At 42.6% G+C, this 17,276-nt stretch overlaps 1 protein-coding gene across 1 annotated transcript in view; it reads right to left on the reverse strand.

The window, feature by feature from the left end:
* The window catches only part of TOGARAM1 (TOG array regulator of axonemal microtubules 1), an 89,811-nt gene that overhangs the window by 49,440 nt on the left and 23,095 nt on the right, over positions 1-17,276 (reverse strand). The window contains exons 3-5 of the mRNA XM_073610115.1: positions 16,441-16,570; positions 11,198-11,445; positions 7,695-7,921 (exon numbers count right to left, since the gene is read on the reverse strand). Coding sequence (XP_073466216.1) covers positions 7,695-7,921; positions 11,198-11,445; positions 16,441-16,570 — 605 coding nt within the window. The remainder of the gene's footprint in view (positions 1-7,694; positions 7,922-11,197; positions 11,446-16,440; positions 16,571-17,276) is intronic.

The following is a 17,276-nucleotide window of genomic DNA, read 5'->3' on the forward strand; positions in this document are numbered from 1 at the left end:
CCAGTATGGTATTTGTATAATGAAATCATATCCCCTCTCAAGCGTCTCTTCTCCAGAGAGAATAAGTTCAGTGCTCGCAACCTTTCCTCATAACTAAGATCCTCCAGACCCTTTATTAGCTTTGTTGCCCTTCTTTGTACTCGCTCCATTTCCAGCACATCCTTCCTGAGGACTGGTGCCCAGAACTGGACAGCAAACTCTAGGTGCGGCCGGACCAGAGTCTTGTAGAGTGGGAGAATTATCATTTTATCTCTGAAGATAATCTCTTTTTTAATGCATGCCAATATTCTGTTTGCTTTGTTAGCACTAACTTGGCATTGCATGCCATTGCTGAGCCTATCATCTAATAGGACCCCCAGGTCCTTTTCCATCCTAGATTCCCCCAGAAGTTCTCCCCCCCAGTGTATAGATTGCATTCATATTTTTGCCACCCAAATGCATTATTTTACATTTTTCTACATTGATCCTCATTTGCCATGTAGTTGCCCACCCCATTAATTTGTTCAGATTTTCTTGCAAGGTTTCCACATCCTGCAGAGAAGTTATTGCCCTGCTTATCTTAGTATCGTCCGTAAATACAGAGATTGAACTGTTTACCCCCATTTATGAATACATTAAATAGGATTGGTCCCAGCACAGAACCCTGGGGAAACCCACTACCCACCCCTGACCATTCCGAGTACCCCCCCCCCATTTATCACCACCCTCTGAACTCGCCCTTGTAGCCAGGTTTCAATCCATGTACTCACCCTATGGTCCATGCCAACGGACCTTATTTTGTACAGTAAACGTTTATGGGGAACTGTGTCAAATGCTTTTGCAAAATCTTGTGTCTTGTCTTCCTATGAATCGTTTCCCACCTTTATTAGACTACCGATAAGTATCTCCGCTTTATCCTTCGTTATATACCATTCTTCAGTTCGATAGATTACAGATAGGTGTCTCTGCCTGTTGCCTTATTAGCCCTCAATTTTGGCCTTATCTTTACTCAGATACCCTTCCCCCACAATTTTGGCTTTATCTTTACTCAGATACCCTTCCTCCCTTCAGAATGTAAATCCATACAAGAACCTCAAGCTCCAGAATAATCACCAAGAATGATTTCACCCATCTTCTCTCTCCCTTAATTTCCATCTACTACTCTCAATCCCACTCATTAGGTTATCTTTTCAGACTTTTTCTACTAAATTGTGCCATCTGTTTGTGTACCCACTGTACCAATATGTATTGTTCTGCCTATCCTAAGAAAAATTCTATAAAAATATTGGGCAGCACAGTGGCTAAGTGGTTAGCACTTCCTCCCAGCATCACAAGCCCTCTTGCGGAGGTTTATCTTGTGTTAATATAATGTATTGTATTTTCTTATTCTATTCTGGTTTACTATATGGAATGTAATAATCCCTATGAATATTATGTAATAATAATGCATTGTTTGTATTATTTATCGGTTGATACATTGTGAATATTAAAGTGGATTCTGAAGAAGCCCGATTTGGGGGAAACGCGTTGATCCTACTATCAATTTTTATTCTGTTGGTTAAAAAAACAAACATTTTTCATATGTGTTTAGATTGTATTTCCAGATTTTAAACTGTGTATAATACATTTTCTAGTTTTTAAAATATATTCTTTTTTTCCTTTGTATATTATTTTTGTTTGGCATGTAAAAATCCCTTATATAGCCGTGTCTCCCACAATGGAAGATTCGAGGACACCTTGCTATTTCCACTATTAACCTTTTGGGGATTGTGCCTCCATTTTTTTGTTGTTGTACAAGCTCCCCCACCTAACCTTCCTATCACTAGGGTTGTCAGTTCAAATCTCAACCACGGCACTGCCTGCATGGAGTTTGCATGTTCCCTGTGTGCCTGCGTGGGTTTCCTCCCACACTCCAAAGACATGCTGGTAGGTTAATTGGCTCTTGTCTAATTTGGCCCTAGTAGGTTTATGAATGTGAGAGTTAGGGACCTGAGATTGTAAGCTCCTTGAGGGCAGGGACTGATTTGAATGTGCAATATATGCGTAAAGCCCAGTGTGAATTGACAGCACTATAAGTACCTGTAATAAATAAATATTAAAAGAATAATTCTGTGCATGACCAGACTGCAAAGCACAAAGTAAAAGGTTAATCTACCCTTGGTGACTCGGCAACCCCTGCAGCCTACAGGTCACTCTCTCGGCCAAATTTTATGCAGTCATACCACATTCTTCTAACATTAGCTGAACAGTCCAGGTTACTATTTAACTGCCAGCAAAGCACTTTGCCAGAAAATGTAACACTGTTTGAGTAAGCTAAAATTCAGATACAGCTATATATTCAGGCAATCATGCATCAAAGAAAGTCAAACAAAAGGGTTCTATAAAAAAAAGCACCACAATGTGCCAATGCTTACAATAGGCCAGTCTTTTTCTACCATGGTTCTGTGAAACCCTTGGGCCATTTCCCACATGTCTATTCCCCACTCTCCGTATTGGATGAACAATCGCTGAGAATTGCATTGTGGGATGCAAGATGGAGGTTTACCTGTCCTCCAATTTGCATGCCCCATTCAAAAGCCCCTGGGGTGCACACCTGAGGGATGTTTTAAAGTGCCTTTCTTAACCTTTTAGCCATGAAGGAAACATTAAAATCATTTTTAGGGGTCTTGGCGAACCCCATGGAATTAATTTTAGGGGTTTTGAGGATCGCTTGAAATTTAAGGGGTCTTGGAAAACCCCTGAAAATATTTTTTATATCTGCAGCTCAAGAAATGCTAGCAACATAATAGGTTGTAGACTAAGGTGACCAGATTTTTAAAATGAAATCCAGGGACATTTTTTTTATTGGCAAATGGTAAACTCTTTTATAAGCATATTTTCCTCAAATGATATATGCGGTGTATGTGGTATGATTGAATGATATATACGTTATTTCTCACATTTCGTTCTGGAGATAAAAAAAAAAAAAAAGATACGTCTTAGAATTTTTTAAGATAAGACTACCAAATGTTATGAAGAGAATATAGAGAAAAAAACAGGTCTCAGGAGTGCGCTACATAAAGAATTCAGGGCTCAGGAGTGCGCTACATAAAGAATTCAGGGCTCAGGAGTGCGCTACATAAAGAATGCAGGGCTCAGAAGTGCGCTACATAAAGAATGCAGGGCTCAGAAGTGCGCTACATAAAGAATTCAGGGCTCAGAAGTGCCCATGTATGAAGCCTCACCAGTGTCCATGTATGCAGCCTCACCTGTGCCCAGCGGCGTCGGGAGGGGGGGCTATAACTACGAGTGGGCCCCCTAAAAATCCCCAGGTCTAGGGCATTCATATCATAATTATTAGCCCCGAGCCCAAGCGGCCATTTACAAAGAGCGCGGATCGATCCGAGCGACATACAAAGTCTGGCGGCATCTATAAGCCCATTGGACGTCACACATCCCGCGGTCCCGGCACTGGACCAGTGTGACCTCCATCATAGCCACTGCCGAATTCAGGAGGCAGGAATGACACTGCAGCCGTGCACTCGGAGATCTCCGCTCGCTGTGTGTAAATGGCTGCTATTCTGATGCCTGCAGGGCTGTCTGAGTGGTCACGATTGGGATGCACGCACTTGCACACTACAGGCAAGACCGAGTTGATTCAAAGGTCAGTGTAGGTGTCAGGTAGGTCAGGGTAGGTGTCACCAGTGCCCGTGTATGCAGCCTCACCTGTGCAGGGGATCCGAGAGAAAAGCCGGCGTCAGGCAGGCTGGCGTCGCCTGCTGTAACAGCTTTAATTTGAGTCGCTGGGTGCCCGCCGTCACACAAGTCCCGCCTCCTGGGTCGGCTTCTACCTATGATAGACAGCACACGTCCCAGCAGCAGACAAGTGTGCTGTCCTCTATCAAAAGAGCCAAACTAGTAGGCGGAACTTGTGTGACGGCAGGCACCCGGCGATTCAAATTAAAGATGTTTCAGCTGGCGACGCCGGCCTGACACCCCCCAAGTGTGTGGCACCTCGGACCCCCCCTCCCTCTGCCTCAGCACCTGCCCAGGTTCGGCCCTGCAATTTGGGGACAAATCTGGGGACAGTGTCCTCAGTCTGGGGACTGTCCCCGGAAACATCTGGTCACCGTATTGTAGACATAAAGAAATAATTTTCAGGAATCATAAAATAAAATAGGAAATAGTAATAGCCGGAAAACACAGACAAGAAAAAGTGTAATGTTCTTATCTTGCTGCTTCGTATGTTGCAGGTCAGTAGAAAAATGCCCCATACATTGGTATTCCGGAATACCCCCATCCTTAACCCGGGAACACACCATTCGTTTTTTCACGGGGTTGAACAAAAACAAAAAAACTGTCAGCTTAAGTTGGAGTCGCTGTACTAACCATGCGAGGTTAGTACAGCGAACTCCCCCGCTGAGCTGTTGTGTTCTGACAGGGAGGGGGCCCCACCAGAACACTCCGATCAGGGCTCTATGTCATTGGCTGAGAGCATTGATCGGGAGACATTCAGATGCTGGTTATGTTTACAACCGATCGTCTTGCTAGCGTTTCCCGAGCTGCAAAAATATTTTCAGGGGTTCCTGAAGACCCCTAAAATAATGTCAAGGTTTCCTTCATGGTAAAGAGGTTGAGAAAGGCACTTTAAAATATCCCTCAAGTGCACACCCCAGGCAGGGGCTCTTGAATGGGGCATGCAAATTGGAGGACTGGTAAACCTCCATCTTGCATCGCACAATACAATTCTCAGCGATTGTTCATCCAATCTGGGAGAGTGTGGAATGGACATGTTGGGACGTAGAGGGGGGTCTAGTGCCCGATTTCTACATAATACATTTAAGGAGTTCCTAAAGGACAAATTTGTGGATTATTACTGTTACATGTGAGTGCAAACTTGTTTTGACAATTTTAAATGATTAATAAAAATCTACTACACTAGGAGCTACTTCTTTAGGTCTCCTGTGGAGTTTACTTGTACACAATAATCTGACATGAGGGATCTTTGGAATGGCAAGGTGCTACCGAGGAATGGACTGAGTTTCTATTACCAATTTCCATTTGTGATTTTTGACCTCCTGTAATTAAGGGGCCAAACACCTCTGGCAAGTTGCCATCTATTTCCTGAGCACACGTGGTGATGGATGTGGAAGACATGACTAAATAGAAGCACAAGGCTGGTGTTGGGATATGTCACAAATGGACTTTTACGTTATGCAATAATGGTGGATCATTCACCTTTTTGAAAGGGGCAGCTACACAATTTTCACTGCACATATAATGATTTAAAAAACATTTTTAGAGGGCGCCATCATTTGTTTCAAAATCATTGTGGATTATTATGGCTAGCAATTTATGATGCCTGCATTAATTGGTCAGTTTTACTTTTATTCACCTTTGAATGCAAAACAGACAAAGATAGCCTTCTACTACTTTGACATCCCCATCCCACCGACAGCCTGATTCCATTACAGATTTGCCCATCCGCAACGATTACCACATTTAACAGATATACACAAATTCTGAACCAAATTCTGAACCATGCCAGGTGGTAAATACTGATGTAACACACTGGTGTGTTCCATGCATAACTACATCTTTAACTTAACAATGCAAGATCCCAGTGGGTATTAATTACCTCCAAAGACTATGGGCCAATTAGCAACACAAAAAGATCTAAAAATAACCTCCAATAACCTTCCTGAATACAACCTTCTTAAGAGTCCGTTAAGGAAAAGACGAACGAAAGACACAAATGAATGCAGCTCTGAAGTCAATTACGACTATATGTGAATAGTGTATCTCAGTTTGACTTGATATCAAACTCTTGCAACCCCATGTACTGTAGAGCTCAGTCTGCAAATAGAAGCAGCAGCACAAGGAGCCAATGATTTGTGTTGCTGATAACAAAAGATCTGCTGATAGGAAAAAAGAACAGAGAGATGAGCTTATGAGTCTGCTACTTCTCCTTTCACTGCTCAGTCCCAGGCTCCTGGGTGGACAAGACTTATAGGTTTGTTTTAGTGAACTGCAGTAGAGAAAAAGCAGGTCTCCTGTCCTGCCAGACATGGCTGTTCTGTGTGACAGAGCTGTGTAAAGCATGGAACTGGATGGACAGCAATACAAATCCTCTGGCAGGTAGACTAACTCCAATGTGTGTTTATCATCTGTGTATTTAGCCCTTTGCCTGGAGTTCAACTAAAACCAATCTGTATTTTTTAGCTCTTAAAGATAAAAAACTACCAATGCAATTAAAAGAGGTACCTGTCGCATAATGAACAGATATGAAAAATATAATGGCGTGTCGTAGATGAACGCAAAATTAAATTTTGAAAGAGTGGTGAGGGGCTGTAACCCCAAACAGGCTTTTATTGTCATCTGTGTCCCCATTAGGGAGATGGAGAGATGTCACCAGCACACCAAGATCTCCAAAAAAAATGGGCCAAAGCTTTATTCAGCGATCGCATCATTACAGCAAATCGCAATGTTTGGGAGCCACACAGGACCCCTTCATCACATGCCTGATGGAAGGGGTCCTGTGTGGCTCCGAAACATTGCGATTTGCAGTAATGATGTGATCACTAAATAAAGCTTTGGACCCATTTTTGGAGATCTTAATGTGCTGGTGACATCTCTCGGACTATTCATGGTTCCAGTGGGTGGTCGCTTCAGCACCCACTTCCATACACAGCCATCTCTACAGGAATGTGTGCATTGGAAATAGTGCGTTGGACCCATTAGGGAGACATTACTCTCTAATGTTCCTGGTGACCATAGTCATTGGGACTGAAAGTGAGGGAAATTGTTGAAACCGTCGTGTTATTACTTAAAATGTTTTCAGTGAGGGCAACTGTTTAAGAGGGCATTTCCCTCAGTTTGGAGAGATTTACTCTCTTTTCCTGTGTGTCTACTGGACAGGGAGCAAAGGGAGATATCCCCAGTGGGAGACAGATGGGAAAAAAAACACCCAACATGGGTTTCGATCATTGCTCACACCAGTCTCTCTCAACCCTTTACTCAAAAAAACAAAAACCCTTAAAACAATTCTCGGGTCTCAGGGAAGTTCTACCAAGATTAGTCTGTTGGACGTCATTAGGAAAATGCTCCTTACATTGGAGGTCAAGGGAAATAACCCCCATTACAGTGGTGGTTAAAATGCCACCATTACAGTTAGCTAGAATGATCACTGGTGTTATGCTACCGGCTCTGCCAAGTGGGGACTGACCTGGAACTGTGCAGGTACCATCAGATAGAAGTCACAGCTCAAGGAACCCCTAGCAACCTGTGGAGGACCCATATGGTTCCAGAGAACATTGGTTTAGAATGGCTGCCCACACTATTAAAGATTTTTAAAAATGGCTTTAGATATACTTTAAAATCTGAATTTGGCAAACCAACATAATCTCACTTAATTACATACTGTACTGTTGCTCCTACAACTAACCGAACCATAATACTTCTAATTTGCACAAAGAAAAGGTACGAACAGAGGACAATGCAGATAAGATCTGTTCAATAGAATAGTAAAGCCTTCAGCCAGTAAGTAGCTGGTCATCAAGGATACTAAAGCACAAAGATTATAAGATTCCATATGAGACATAATTCTCTGCCACGTGACTGTTATTCTCAGTTGTGATTGACTGTCACTAATAAAATTAACTAGCAATAAATAGCAAAATTACAATTTTCTAAAAGGAAAACCCAAAAGGAAGGCAAGAAAGATAGGTATCACTTACAATCTCTTCAGCTGTGGCGTGGGAGAGAGTGGCGAGGTGAGGGACTCCCGGCTATAGACCCCGCTTTCACTATAAGATCCATTAATTGGTGACGATGTTGAAGATGGAGAATCCATATTCAGATCTATTTTCATGGAGTCCGGGCTGTCAAGATCAGAAAGACTTCCGCTCATCTTCGCTCTCTTCTTGGCAGCGCTGTTTCGCAGTTGTCGGAGAGAATTGATCATCTACATTAGGAAAACAACGTTAGTATCTGGAAACAAGGATACAAAAAAAAACAAAAACTTTGGATTATGCCACACTGGCCCATCTGTACTGTGTTGTTCTTTAATGTTCATATGCAAGAATCTGAATGTTTAGTCTTAAAGCGGAAGTAAACCCACCCATAAAACTGTTTCACTTCCGGCACGTGCCGGAAATGTAACGCTCCCATTGGTTGTGCTCTCAACCAAACTGTCAAGCCATCCAATGGCTGGTGTCATAACTGATCACATGTGCAGCATCATGGCAGTTGTAGATTAAACAGAGGCAAAGATGGCAGCTTCCTTGGCTGAAAACGATAGGAGGGTTTACTTACACTTTAAAAGGCTCATCCACTTTAAAAAGGAGATTACAATTGAAGCCTACTAACCTGAGTCAGCCCCTGGCTTCTTATATACTCCAGTGAAGAAAAAAGCATCCAAGTGACACTGGGACTGTGATGTAACTTCGTACAAAGTAATGAAAATGACAAAAACATTCAGAGAGCTCATTGACTCAGGTGAGGCTGCTCACAACAGAGAAGGCCACCTTCCAGTGGATACCACAGCAGGTTACCAGAAGAAAAACATGCACCTTGGAAGAAGTGCCAGACCAACGTATAAGAGAGTCTAAATTTACTTATTAGTTCATACTAAAAAAACAGCCAAAGCATTTTAGGGGTCAGAGAAAACTCCCCCTTCATCAGGGCTTTAGTTAAGATGGACCTTCAATGGACTCAAAATAGAGCTTTCCTGTGTGAATCTGTGCAGAGAAGCCAATTGCTGGATCAAGAGCATTATTGGTCAAGCATTATCTGCATGAGCAATCAAGACACGCTTATTTTGATTGCTCATGCTGATACTGCTGACCAATAACTCTCTCGATACAATAATCATCTTCCCTATACAGGTACTGCAGTACCATGCAATCTGTTGCAGGCAAACGCACAGTGTTTGCAATCTGCATTTAGGGTGCTATTAGGAATAGATTGACACCCACAGCAGATCACACACTGAATGCATTTTGAACGAGGTGTGGGAAACGAGCACGTAAGGCGGGTTTCCAGCACTGCATTCTGGGGTGAACAAGGCTGGAAATTTATGTGTGTCTGTTACCATTTGACAGTTGTTGCATGTAATTTTGACAGCCGTTAACAGCTGCTATGACATATCTGAATAAAGAGGGAAACAAATTAGCAAAAACGCAGCAGCTGCATGTATTACTGATGGATATAATAATACACCCCACATAAGCAATCAGCCCAGCTATCCTCCGTAGACCTCTAAAATAAGCGGAACCAAAATTTCAGGCTCATAATGAACATTACATGCTGCAGTCTTCAACAGAGAGGACCATGGAACACAGAAGCACCCATCAACTTTCATAAGGCTATAAATGATTTATTCGACCTCCACCAATAAAAAAAACAAATAGCCAAGTGTACTTTTTTTTTTTTTTTTTTGCTTCCCTAAATTTAAGATTTGTCACTTTAAAGCGGAGTTCCACCCAAAAGTTGAACTCTCACTTATATGCTCCCCCCCCTCCGGTGCCACATTTGGCACCTTTCAGGGGGGAGGGGGGAATGGGGGACCTGTTTTTGACAGGTCCCCTGCCCCACTTCCGGAGACGGGCCGCGGCCCGATCGCCCAAGAGTTCGCACCCCCTCCTCATTCCCCGCCATGGAGCCAATTAGAATGCGCAGTAGGGAACAAGAAGTGAAGCCGAAAGTCTTCACTGCCTGGGTTCCTTACCAGGAATGGCGGCGGCAGCACCCGGGAGTGGATCCGAAGATCGGCTGGGGTGCTGTCATTGTGGGTTCCCTGGACAGGTAATTATCCTAATATTAAAAGTCAGCAACTACAGTATTTGTAGCTGCTGACTTTTAATTTTTCTCACCCAGGCTGGATCTCAACTTTAATGATTAGCTTTGTGTTCATTAGGAGGTTTAAGGGATAAGTGCAGTTCTGGTGTACTTATCCTTCTCCACCCCCATCTCCTCTGTGGTATGCACCAGTATAGGCTCTCCAAGCAGTAGTGTTGTACTGTAGGTAAGAATAAGATATACTCAATGTGTTGGAGGCGGTGGGGGAGCAGAAGAATAGGTCAATTAAAGCATTTCTCCCCTCCCCTACACAGAATGAGCAATTAACTCCTCCAGTACAGGTGCAGCCCCACAACAAGGGATCATTTTATATTTTCAGCGGAGATGGGCTTCAAATATAAGCATATTGGTGAAAATGTGATTAGATCCAATGCAAATAACTATCAGCATTAGGGAAAAAAGAAGTGGAACAAAACATGCAGTAAAAGTGCCTTTAAAGCATATTTCGACTTTTGCAACCAAATTGGGATAACACCTTTTATTTATATTTGGTACATGTTCCCAATTTACATAGCAAAACTTAAAAAAATAAAATAAATGCTGGTTACATTTTACTTTTTTTTTTCTGAAGACGCCAAAAACGATGCTATGCAGAGAGGGCTGGGGAGTTCATGTTTACCATAATTAACCCTGTCTGTTCTGTGCTGCCAGATATCATTCTCAGTTGTAAACTGGAATTGAACACTGTCCGTCCTAACAAATGGTTAAAGATCTAGAAGCCATCTTCTCTTGTGTTTATTCTCTGTTGAAGGGTATGATATTAAAATGGCTCCTTGGATAATAGCGTGAGACTCGCACACATGGGTTGTTAGTTTGTTATGCTTTGGCTGTAAGAGCTCACTGTGTGCCGGAGGCCCACAGTTAGCCTTGTTTGGGCCCCTGCACGGGCCGTTTCTGTTTTACCTTGAAAAGTTCAATAAACAGAATTTGAAAAAAAAACAAAAAAAAAAAAAAAGATCTAGAAGCTGGCCTTCAGCATTTTTACGGTAATGAGGGGAAAACGCAGTGGGGACCAACTCAATTTCCTCCCATTTCCAATTGTTTACAGTAGCTTGCAGTCTGCCCAATGCCTGCTCCAAACAAAACATCTACAAAGGCCAAAAATCATTTTTAAATTATTATTTGTTGGCTGTGTGAATGAGAACAAATATCAAGCATATAGTGGGGTTTTCTTAAATTGACTGCTAAAGCAGAAATGCGCTTTGACCCACATGTAAAAGTGATATGAACTGGCTATTGAAATGTGCTGGGTAAAAGTCAAAAGCCCACAGCCCACACAAAAGCCCACAACACTGATGTGTTAGGTCTGAAGACCTTTTGAATCTCTTTGAAGTGGAAGAACTCAGCAGTAGTACTACATCCCTTAGCATTAAACACCAACCTCTTCCCGATCGTCCTCGTCTCTAGTAGTCAATTCCAAGAGGTCAATGGCAATATTCTCTTCTTCGCTGCTCTTCTCCTTGGGCTTGGGATTATCCCAAACATAGCTGCCTGGGATGGAATTAATTTCTGGCAATGACTTGGTGCTCTTGGCGATCGGAGGGACTGGCTTGGACCTGTTAAGATCTTTCTGTCCTGAAGGAAGTCTCACAAGTGAAGCCTTGAGTGGAACTGGAGCATCATCATTACCTGAAGATTTTCAAAACACCAGACAACTGAATGAACGTGTGCAATTTAAAGAAAGAGAAAACTACTATTTTCAGTAAGAGCATATTTAGGCTGCCATTTTTACATTTATGTAATTTTTGATAGGATTCACATTTTCATTAGTGCTTCGGTCACTGTTATGTACTATTCAAAGGATATGGAATTGCATAGTGGGATTTTTGGAAAGACTCTCTGAAGATGAACTTACACACTATGTAGGCATAGATCTACACCCTGTTGCATGAACACACTGCTTATAAGATGTGCATTTAAAGCGGGAGTCCGGCGACCAATCTTTTTTTTTTTTTTTTTTTAGGTCATTGAGACACTTTGCTAATCCCAAAATAATACTCACAGTTTGGGTGTAATATTTCTGCCTCTGTCTGTTTTCGTACTGAAGAATAACTTAAAAAAAGTGATGCTGGCTGTTTCCATCTTGCTTGTGGGCATGTGAAGCCCACAAGCATTGATTTCCGGGATGCGGTGAATGCTGTTCATTCACAGCTTGTTCACACGCATGATCATTGTTTCCACACTGAATCTTGGGAAGCCTGACACTAAGCTCCCAGGAGACAGTGTGGCGCCGGGGAAAGGCAATAAACACGCCTACTCCCATGGGAGGACTGTGCCACAATAAAGTACAATATAAAGGTAATTACAGCGATAAAAAATTTTTTCGTGCGGCATTTGAACATCTATGCAATTAACTGAAGGGGGTAAGATTAAGTTAAAAATTTGAGTGGAACCCCGCTTTAAGAGACTACTTGTCAATAATAAAAGGGCAATGGTTTGAGGAATGCTACAATGACCACCAATCAACCACCACAGAAATAGTTCATTTGGCCGAATGTCCACCATTACTGACGTGCTGGAGGTCCATGTTCCCTTTGATCACCAACTTTATAATTAGTACATGGAAACATCAATGTGTTTCGGAAACACATAATACCTAGCTGACAAATGCAATAAGCTTTCAGTCGTGCTTCCTAACAATAATCAAATCCTACAGTGGAAACCCCCAGGCACTCCGTACTGTTCTTCTACATGAAGTCAGGAGGTCAAGCTTTTGTCTTCAAAACTACAAAGTAATCTAATCTTCAGGTGTTAGGGGAAATGTCACAAAGCTGAACAGTTCCAATTGAGCATACATAATAACTAAAAAAAATACGAAGAACGCCTTTGGTGAAAACACCATGTCAAAATGATTCTGATAGGCCACATTAACATCTGGCAAATAATGGATCGAGGACAGAAATGCTGCGATTGGAAAAAAAAAAAAAAAAATCGCACTGCAATCGTTGCAAAACACACCACTTGTGTTTGGGTTCCATTTATTTTTAATGGCACCTCAAACAGTGCGGTTTTGCCACGATTATCGTGATATTTATCACAACAAACTGCATCTCGCAAAGCTTGCCACCCAAAAGAGGATCCTGCTCCTCTTTAGGCGACAAGCTTTGAGTGATAAAATGGCACCATGTTTGAGGTGCCAATAAAATAAAATTAAACCTAAATAGGCGTGATGTTTTTTGCCACAATTGTAGCGTGATTTGGAATCATGGACAGAATCGCAGCGATTTTGCCCGCAACTCCAAATCACCAGGATGTGAACAGGGCCTAAAAGCGAAGCTTGACCCAGCCTCTAAATCATACTATTGGTTGTTTCATAGTCTCACTGGCCAACAAGAAGGGTCTGGAAGTTGTGGAGGTCATGGGGGCTCAATATTTACAGCAAAACTGTTTGCATATAAATGCAGTTAGCTCCATATTTCTGGATCTACAGATCATTCTGATACACAATTTGTACAGCGGGAAACCTCCAGGGACATTTTCCACCAAAAAGCCTGGGCTGCATTGCAAGTATTTATTTAAGATGGCAATGACACAAGGTGCTTGGCACAATCACACAATAGTCTCTCTATGTATAAATATGATCAGTTGTATAAGTGGACATGAGGAGATCAGCCTCCGTAAAGTAAAGTGAACCTGAACTCAAGAAGTGGAGATATGCGATCTTATATGAACCATCTGGAAATGTTAATTGGGCCCAAGCAGTACCTTGATGAACTAAACATAGCAGAGCACTTGTGCCTAGGAACTAGTGTGCCTTTAGCTCCATAGTGTATCTGCAGTGTGAGATCTAAAAGGCACCGCTGCCTCTGACACCGAGTCTCACTGGATCTGGAGTGAGATTTATTATGTCCTGATCACGATTCTCATAGAAGCAGAACTGGAAACCTCCATTGCCAGGATCTTCCTGCTAATTTTTCATTCTGTGGGTCTCTGCTTCCTATACCTTTCCAGTTGCTTCATGAATATTCCCCACCAGTGATCAGATCACCTGTCAGCAAGGGTGCAGCTGACATGACATGAGAAAGTAAAGTCCTGCCTCTCCTCTATCAAGATGGCCATCAATACCTCTTGAATTGCTCCTGAAAAATACAATAGATCGTCAAAAGTATTGGGACGCCTGCCTTTACACACACATGAGCTTTAATGGCATCCTTAGTCCATAGGGTTCAATATTGAGTTAGCCCACCCTTAAGAGCTCTAACAGCGTCAACTCTTCTGGGAAGGTTGTCCACAAGGTTTCAAGTTCCTCCACCCCAAACTCGCTCACCATGTCTTTATGGACCTTGCTTTGTGCACTGGTGTGCAGTCATGTTGAAACAGGAAGGGGCCATCTCCAAACTGTTCCCACAAAGTTGGGAGCATGAAACTGTCTTGGTATGCTGAAGCCTCAAGAGTTCCCTTCACTGGAACTAACGGGCCAAGCATAACCCCTGAAAACAACCCCCGCCATAATCCCCCCTCCACCAAATGATTTAGACCAGTGCACAAACAAGATTCATAAAGATATGGATGAGCAAGTTTGGGGTGAAGGAACTTGACTGGCCTGCACAGAGTCCTGACCTCAACCTGACAGAACACCTTTGGGATGAATTAGAGCGGAGACTGCGAACCAGGCCTTCTCGTCCAAAATCAGTGCCTGACCTCACATATGCGCTTCTGGAAGAATGGTCAAACATTCCCATAGACACACTCCTAAACCTTGTGGACAGTCTTCCCAGAAGAGTTGAAGCTGTTATAGCTGCAAAGGGTGGGCCAACTCAATATGGAACCCTATGGACTAAGATTGGGATGCCATTAAAGTTCATGTGCGTGTAAAGGCAGGTGTCCCAATACTTTTGACAATATAGCGTAGCAGTGCACTTCTTGTGCCTAGGAACTCCTGTGTCCTCAAGCCCCCTAGCTCCACAAAGGCAAACTGATAAAACAGGCAAGGTAGGTCATTAATGGGGAAATATCATACAACAAGATTAGTAATGAGCTACAATTCGAGCCAAACTCAGTTCAGCCTGAGCCCACAAGAAACTGTCACATAATAGCAGGCCACTTATCCAATCATCTGCAGCTGTGGAATTCCTCACCTCTCAGCTGCACGTAACAAAGAGCGGGTTGCTGGTGACATTGACCTAATATGGCTATATTAGGTCAATGATGCCACCAGCATCCCTGCCCCTTTGTTATATGTGGCTGCAGGGCCAGGTATTCCATGGCCACAGCCGATTGAGCCAGGGGCCTATTAAGTGACAGTTTCCTGTGGGTTCGAGACAAACTCAGTTCGGCTCGGACCTTTGCTTATACTTATTCAAGCTTTATGCCTTAATGGAGAAGTCCAGCCTGGGCTCGTTTGGCTGGGCTTCTCCTAAGGGTCACAGGAGTGCAATTCATTTTGCACTTCTGTGACCCGTTTTTCAGCAGACAGCGGTCTGAAGTCCGTTCTCTGCTGACGTCACTGCGATCAGTCCAGGCATCGCCTCATCCCGACTTTCGAAGTCTGGATCCGCCAGATGCCTGGACTGATGGCAGTCTCAGCCTCTCAGCTCCCCGCCCCTCCACAGCTCAGCGCTCCAATGGAGGAGCAGAGCAGGAGAGCTGCTGACTGACAGTCAGGAGCTCTCCTCTCGGGGAGGTGAGAGAACCGAGCCATTGGTGGCGTTCAGTGGTTTGGTCCTCAGTGAAGAGGCGGCGGGGGACAGATGCAGCATCGGACTGATGCTGCATCCACCTAGGTAAGTATGATTGGCCAATAAAAAAATTAAAAAAAAACATACTTTCAATTGAAATAACTAACCACAGAGCCTCCTGTGTACATTCAACATTACATTGCCAAATCAGATGAATTTTCACCTGGTCACCGCACACAAGAGTGCTATGACTGTCCCAGATCAGATGCAATATTGAAGAACTATGTTGATAACAGATTAAATAATAATATGTTGCTTCACTAAGGCTGTACAATCTCAGATGGACACATAGGTACTCAATTAGACAGAGGCAGGCAACAACTGAGCAAGTAGCACGTTCAAAAAACCTGGCATGACACATTGATGCACCAATACCTATAATGTATAAGATTTTATAAATATATAATAAAATGTTTATTTATAGAGGAAGTAAAACTTCCCTGTATTGTTTGTACCTATAGGTAAGCCTTATTTTAGGCTTACCTATTGGTACTGTAAAATATCTCCTAAACTTAGCACTGTTTAGGCGAGATTTACTGTATATTCAGCCGATCAAGTCATTGGCGCATGCGTTTTGAAGAAACAGCCACCCGTGCCGTTTCTTCAGAGCCCTGTACAGTGACCAGCAGTGCATGTGTGGGAGTGACGTCACGGGGCTCTGGCCAGTCACACAGCCGGAGTCCGTGGACTCAGAAGAAAAACGGGCGAAGATGGATGCGGCCTCCAGCGAAGACAACGAGGGCTTTGTTTGCAAGTACATTTCACATAATGTGCTAGTATGCAATGCATTCTAGCACATTATGCCTTAACTTTGCAGGCAGCGTTTACTTCCTCTTTAAAGCTCAGTTTATAATTTTGTAAAGTTAAAAAAAAAAAAAAAAAATACATAAAATTGACCAAAAACTAGCTTCACTTTATATGGTTACAATATGAATATGGCAATTACCAAGGAATGCAAGCAGGGGCTCCTTTTGGATGCTGAATGTGGCAGGTGCCTGCTTGGCAGAAGAATTTCTGACCTTTGCTGTTGGGGTTTTCACAATCGGCGTGTGGTGCACATCGAACATGGAAGACAGCTAAAAGAAAGATAAAACAAACTGGTGGTGAGGTATAGAACCAGAACATTTGGGTGGCATGTAAACATAACATAAGGGCATACACACTCCCGTTTTTCCAGGTAAGCCCAAATCACAGGACTCTGCAATCCAGCATCCACAGGACTGCATCCACATAAAGAAATTTGGATGGCTGCACACCACAAAAAAAAAAAAAAAAAAAAAAAAAAAAAAAAGGTTGAAGAGCAAATTAGAAAAAGTGTCCATAAAAACCATCCAAAAGTAGATAGATAAATGGATGGATGGATGGATGGATGGATGGATGGATGGATGGATGGATGGATAGATAGATAGATAGATAGATAGATAGATAGATAGATAGATAGATAGATAGATAGATAGATAGATAGATAGATAGATAGATAGATAGATAGATAGATAGATAGATAACCAACACTCTCTCTCTTTTTCCCCATCTATGTATTTTTGGCAATTTTATGGACACTTTCTGTATACCAATAAAGAGGACTTAAAAGGAGATCTATGGAGTGCAGCCATCCAGGTGTCTTCTCTGTGTGGATAACACAAGGGCAAATGTTATAGCTTGGTGTAAAAAAAAAAAAAAAAAAAGTAATATATGTTGTAGTCTATTGCAAGCATATTTCACCTTTCGGCTCCATTCACACCCGAGCGATCTGGATCGCAGGCGATTTCAGAAACACATCAA

Source organism: Aquarana catesbeiana, linkage group LG13, assembly GCF_042186555.1.
Source record: "Aquarana catesbeiana isolate 2022-GZ linkage group LG13, ASM4218655v1, whole genome shotgun sequence".
Classification (NCBI taxonomy): domain Eukaryota; kingdom Metazoa; phylum Chordata; class Amphibia; order Anura; family Ranidae; genus Aquarana; species Aquarana catesbeiana.